Source organism: Cottoperca gobio, chromosome 17, assembly GCF_900634415.1.
Source record: "Cottoperca gobio chromosome 17, fCotGob3.1, whole genome shotgun sequence".
NCBI classification, from domain to species: domain Eukaryota; kingdom Metazoa; phylum Chordata; class Actinopteri; order Perciformes; family Bovichtidae; genus Cottoperca; species Cottoperca gobio.
The window spans coordinates 15441994-15448400 of NC_041371.1; the positions used below are offsets into that span (position 1 = coordinate 15441994).

The 6407-nt window shown below is 36.2% G+C and overlaps 1 protein-coding gene across 1 annotated transcript; it reads right to left on the reverse strand.

Annotated features, from left to right (window-relative positions):
* Positions 1-2872: 2872 nt before the first annotated feature.
* LOC115022740 (40S ribosomal protein S28-like) lies at positions 2873-4956 on the reverse strand. Its single transcript, XM_029453821.1, has 4 exons — positions 4844-4956; positions 4500-4547; positions 3620-3742; positions 2873-2997 (listed from the first exon to the last, which is right to left on the reverse strand). The coding sequence occupies exons 1-3, from the start codon at positions 4880-4882 to the stop codon at positions 3620-3622; spliced, it is 210 nt and encodes a 69-aa protein (XP_029309681.1). The 5' UTR covers positions 4883-4956; the 3' UTR covers positions 2873-2997.
* Positions 4957-6407: the final 1451 nt, after the last annotated feature.

The following is a 6407-nucleotide window of genomic DNA, read 5'->3' on the forward strand; positions in this document are numbered from 1 at the left end:
ATAATTAATTTGTGGGTTGGTGTCAGTTTCACACTTTGGTTACCACCTGGAACACTGTTATTGTTTTCACCTTGTGAGTCTATGCTTGTGTCATGATGCAAAATGTGCTCCTGGGGAGACCTACTGAACTACCACAGAGGAGGATTTGAGTACTTTGCCCGATGTTTATATTTCTGTCTGTCTGTCTTTAATCACAGCAATAACATTGCAACAGCCCATGATGCAGTCACAAAACTTTACATGTGTAGTTGAGAGAAAAATGAAGACTGAGTTTGAAGATGGGTGTGGACTGAGGAAGGGTGCCGAAAGTAGTCACAGTATATATATATGCATCTAGTATATGCATTTTCATACAATTGAGGAGAAAAGGTAGTAACATTTGTACGTGCCATTCGGTTATAATTTACTGTGTTTGAACTTGCTAAAGGGGATGCTGCCTGCAAGCCAAAGCAAGCGAGTGTTTACATAAGAAGAAGAAGAAGAAGAAGAAGAAGAAGAAGAAGCTGAATTCAGCTGTACTGTGTACAAATTCATTATTCATTATTATCCAGTATTGATTTTACAAGTAAAATAAATCCCCTTTTCTGCACTAAAAGACTCAAAGCTCTAGCATACAGCAGCAAAACAGGCTAAGACCAACACATAACTCAAACAGTCCTACTTTCCTGTTGAAACACTGCGCTCCTTCATGAACCTCAAATTGGAATTCACCCAAAATACCTTCATGTTGAAAAAACAACGTCAGCTCAAATTTGTGTGAAGTTAGATACATTTAGTCATATAGTGTAAAAGTAGCAGTAGTACCATAAGTTATTTTAAATCTGCATCTGCAACAAAGCAACGCTAAACCGGGATAATCAGGATCAGATCTGGCCTTATACACTGTAGTGTAGGAAGGAAAAAATGATTCAGAAGAGACAGGAATAACAAAAAAGAAACAGCGTGAATAAGTCACGCTAAACAGTCAAAACCTACCGATGTCTTTGCCAGTACACTCATCTGTACTCAATTTTCAGGATTTCTTCAAATGCAGGAAAGAAAGCTGCAACATGTGAGTCACATGAAATATGCTGATACCGCTTTTTTTATAATCAGCACCAAAAATAAAAATTGAGAATTAAGAATGTGTCGTGAAGCTATGAATCCATGCAGCCAACAGATAAGTGGTTTCAGACAAGTGTGAAAACAAGTTGAAGTTCATGAACCTCAAACTGGAATTCACCAAAATACCTTCATATTAAAAAAATAAAACATCAACTCAAATGTTTTAATATATAGATGTGAAGTTAGATAAATGTATCCAGTCATGTAGTGTAAAAGTAAAACAGGTAATAAGTTATTTGAAAATCTGCATTTAAACAAAGCCATTACCAAGATAATCAGGATCAGATTTGGTCTCATACACCAGTATCAGGAAGGGTGGAAAGAACGAGATTAAGAAATACATCCAAAGTTATGGTTTCCTGTCATTTACTGTACTTTTATCATCTACAAGTGTGTGAAGTTGAAGTTAGGGAAAATGGGCTGTGATACGATTCTTTAAGTGGTTTGTGAATCAGCTTGTTTTCACCCTTGAAGACAAGACTGAGGGAAGTGAGCCTGTCAATGCAATTTGAGATCAGTGGAACGTGAACTCCAACACCAAGAGTGATGCTGCCCTCTGTTGGAGAGAATGTAAACTGCACAACCTGAACCTGGTAATAAAAAGAAATACTCTCAAAATATAGTGAACCAAATTAAGATGAACTGCATCTTTGGAAATAAATCTGCAAGAATATTAATCAAATGTATTTATATAGCCTAATATCACAAATGACACTCAGTGGGCTTTACAGACTGTACAGCATACGTCACCCTCTGTCCTGATGCCATCCGGTGTTACTATGTCATTAAATATGTGTTTCAGAGGCGTTTGGGTTCAAGTATAACTTCAGTTTGTCTGTTTAACATTAAAAAGTTGCAGGACGTCCAAGTTACGGCATTTTTTATGTTTAGCTAATTGATTGATTTCATCTGGCTTGATATATAATTGGGTATCATCCGCATAACACAAGTTTATGAAGTGGGTCCTTATATTGCCCAAAGGAAGCATATGTGAATGGAACAGGTCCAAGTACAGAACCTTGCGGGACTCCATGACTGACTGTGGCTTGCATCATTTACACAGATTGCTCAGATAAATAGGACTTGAACCAGCTTAGTGCGGTTCCTTTAATGCCAACACAATGTTCCAGTCTCTGAAGTAGAATGTCGTCGTTAGACCAGCCTCTCTCTCTGCAATTGATGGAAGGAAATAAGGATAATCTGTAAAGAGGCTTTTACTTCAGCAATTCTACAATGTAAAAATAGTGGTAAATGTAAAGTTCTGCATTCAAAATATGGAAGTACTGATTATGCAGAATGGCCAATTTCTGAATGTTTGATTTTGGATTTTAATCATTTATTAACTCATTTAAAGTGGCAGCTAGTAGGGGTAGGGGCACGCTTTAACCTATACTGCTGGTTCTTATTCTCTAATAATACATTTATTAGTTGATTTATAATTTGTATTCATGTTAATAAGTTAAGTATCTAAAGTCATCTAAAAATCAATACTTTCTGCTGAAATGTAAAAATATAACATGGCATAAAATAGAAATACTTAAGTACCTCAAAATTGTACTGAAGTTACATTCAACCACTGACTATAAACTAAATCACATTCATTTGAATTTTGATCATTTCAAAGAAACATCGACTTGAGTGACTATCTTACAGCCATTAAATAGTTTCTTTCTGCAACGTCTGGGTTATTCAAATGATAAAATAACTCAAGTTCAGTCGAGTACAGTTCTGATTCACAACACACACACACACAGTAAACACAACAACGGTCATCTTAATAACCAAATTTATTTCAAACCATCTGAACAAGTAAGATTGTAGGCCATTTCAAGTAAAACCGATGAGTCTTCTGCTTCACGGTAATGGACTCGCACCTCACATCTTCAGCGGGCACTGCAAAGAGAAGGAATCAGTTACACACCATCTAGAAAAAACAACCAGATTAAACTCTACCTGCAAAATAAAATAAAACAAAACACTTGCATCTGTATAAAAACAGGATACTAGAAGGGTATTAGTTCAGGTAAACAGTGATCCTCTAACGGCTATTTTTATTCAGCCACCTGTCACCTGCATTTCTCTGGTGATCCAGAAGGAAAATAGTCCATTGTAAGAGAATCGAGTGCAGTCGGGATGACTAGCTTACAATATCAGTAGTACGCAACTCTACTTCAACAGGTCAGGGTAACTAAGAGAAATATGAAACCTGTTACATAACAATACAGTTCAAAAGGCTCCGCAATAATCCTCCATTTGAGGAGCTTAGTGTTTCTGTAGAGCGTCAAAGAGCTCTAGATTAAATTCAATGGTACTTTTGGAAACAGACTGTGGTGTTTTTGTATTCAACAGTATTAAAAATATATTTTGTGAAGTTTTGTGCACCCCCATATACATACAGAGGACAGGACATTGGAAACACTTTTCAATACATAACACACAATTGCTCTCCAACCCAGACAGTTTGGGTGATGCCAACTGTACTCAAACACCGTTGGCTGGGTTTATTTCTCCTCACCTAGCGCAGCCTCCTGGCTTCTCTTTCAGACTCCAGAAGTGTCAGCACATCTCCTTCTCTGACTGGGCCCTTCACGTTCCTGATGATGGAGCGGTTGCTGTCGTCCATGAACTCAACACGGACCTGGAAGATCAGATGAAGGGACATAATTAGGATTAGAAATCCTTTATTAGTCCCACGACGGGGAAATTTACTTTGTTACATCAACAGAATGAGAAAGTGAAGAGTACACAATTAAATAGAATAAAATACAGTAACAGTAGTATAAGTACAGAGTCGTTGATAAAAAGTTGTAATAGTGAATATTGCACATGGCATTGATAATTGCACACAGTGGTGGAATACTTTACTCGGAGAATACATATAAAAATAGAATAAGATACAAGTGTTGGATTATTGCTTAGTCTAGAAATATATAGAGAACATTTGAAAACAACCATGTAATAATCTGTGCAATAAAATATATAGAAATAAATGTGTACGATTACGCAACATTGTAAGTAATAGTGATTAGATGGTGAATAAGTGATCAAGTGTTTTAAAATGTAAGAATATAAATTGGAAATGAAACGTACATGCTTGAATGCAGAATCAATGCCAGAGTAATTTATAACCCGAATGACTAAAACTTTAGCCTTTTACAAAATCAACTACTTTAAACATTGTTCCAAAAAAGGGAACGTGGTCATGCAACGAGGTGAAATAGAAAACACGCAGATATACATTTAAAAAACACGTACAACCCATCACATTAATCTACAAAGCAAGGCCTTTCCTGGTCTACTGTACTTTTGACTCATTTCGGAGGTATTTGGTAAACTCAACCAAAGACGGTGTCAAAGAGAATCCCTGTGTAAAATGCTAACTCTTGTTAGCTTACCTGTGTACATTGTCCCTGGGAACCAGTTCTTCCGAGCACCTTGGTGACCTGAAACACAATTCAAATAAAGTTAGATTGACGGTACATGTTTTTAAAGTAAACGTTGTTTCAGATGTGAACTAAAACAGTCCAGAAGAAACTACACCAGGCTAATAGTGAACTAGCTAGCACACTGTGGCATGGACGTGGCCTCCGGGCTGCACGAGCCGACGTGCCGTCCGCTAAACATCGTACAAAAGTCAATTTAGCTGAATTTCTTTGGGACCGCATAAGACATTAGTTGTTACTGTAGCCATTTATCTGTTCAGATAAGATTATTTTCACCATATTACACATTTTCTTACTCTGGCGAGCTTGGTCGGCGGCACGCGGGAGGCGTCCATGTTGTCAGGTTAGACCGGAAAGGAAGTCTCGCGGTGCACGGCAGTGAAATATAGCAAATGTAATTCTTTTTTTTTTTTTAGGTTGCAATTTTGTATTGAGTGGTATACAATTAGAAAACCATTGATCGAATGAATTATTAAAATATAACCGGAATACTTTTTCTATTTGATAAAATATTTTAGATTACTACTTCTTTTTCCGGCGAATGGCCAATACCATTCACACAAACCTTCATGGGTGGAATCCAGGGCCGTACCATTCATCATTGGGTTGTAATCCTTTTCCCAATATCACTCGTTTTAACTTTAATGTTTACCTTTAATAATAATAATACTAATAATAATAATAAAAATAATACATTTTATTTGTAAAGCGCCTATTATAGCTAAAAGCAATCTCAAAGCGCTACAATACAACAACAACAATAACAACAGACATAAGGTTTAGGGAAAGGCTGGAATGTGGAATAATATACCTAATTCATTGTCTCTGTTTGTGTAACCCATATTTTGTACATATATGTATGCAATTATTAATTTACTTCCGGTTGTAGCCTATATTAAATTATTTCTGTGACTACAAGTATTTTCCAATTATTTAATTGGGACGTCTGTAACACACTCCACAACAGAGTGTGTGTCTCCTTGCAGGACACTTGAGTACATATTAATATCCAATCGTCTACATTCCGATTAGCCTATACTGTGTCAAATCTGAGCGTGTTAGCTTGAGCATCACAGTGATTAATGCAGTGACGGAGAGCATAAAATACATATTTGTTTTTGTGACGTTCACATTATTACAGTGCATGTTTGACTCTCACTTAAAAAGTATTTATTTAGTAAGCTAAAGTTTGGTCTATACACATGTCATCTCGTATCCTATCATATAATCAAAATGGGATTATATTTTGACCTTGCTTGACTATGTTTTGCCAAACTAATTATGCTGTTAATTTATTATAAAGAAAATATTTGTTTGTAACATAGACAAAAACCGGGATTTCTTTTTACCACATATTCAATTATGTGGATTAAAATACAAATCTAATTAATTTTTTTAAATTTTATTTAAAATGTATTTTTACTGTTTAGACCAAGTTCAGAAGGACTATACGTAGCAGAAGCTTGCCAGTGTAATCTACCTGCAGCATTAATATAAACCCCCTGTGCTAAAGCTCTCCATAGCTTTGCTAGCAATGCAACACTGTGATCACACGACTCTCTTTGCCTCTCTCAGAACTCAAAGCCTTAAATCACAACACTAATCCTCCTGAACAGTATTTTTAACTTGCGTTTGGACAGAAAGAACAGCAATAGGATTAAAGAATCAGGAAGGAGGCTGAATCCCTCACTCATGCAGTTGATCTTCTTACACGATGAGAGACAAGCATGGTAGTTCTTTCTTCATCCTTATTTCAACCTGAAAGCATTTTTTTGAAAGGACAATATTTAGCCTAAATAGAGATCTTGTGGAATACTGTTTTTATTGTTTTTCACTGACTTGACTGGCACAAACCTTTTG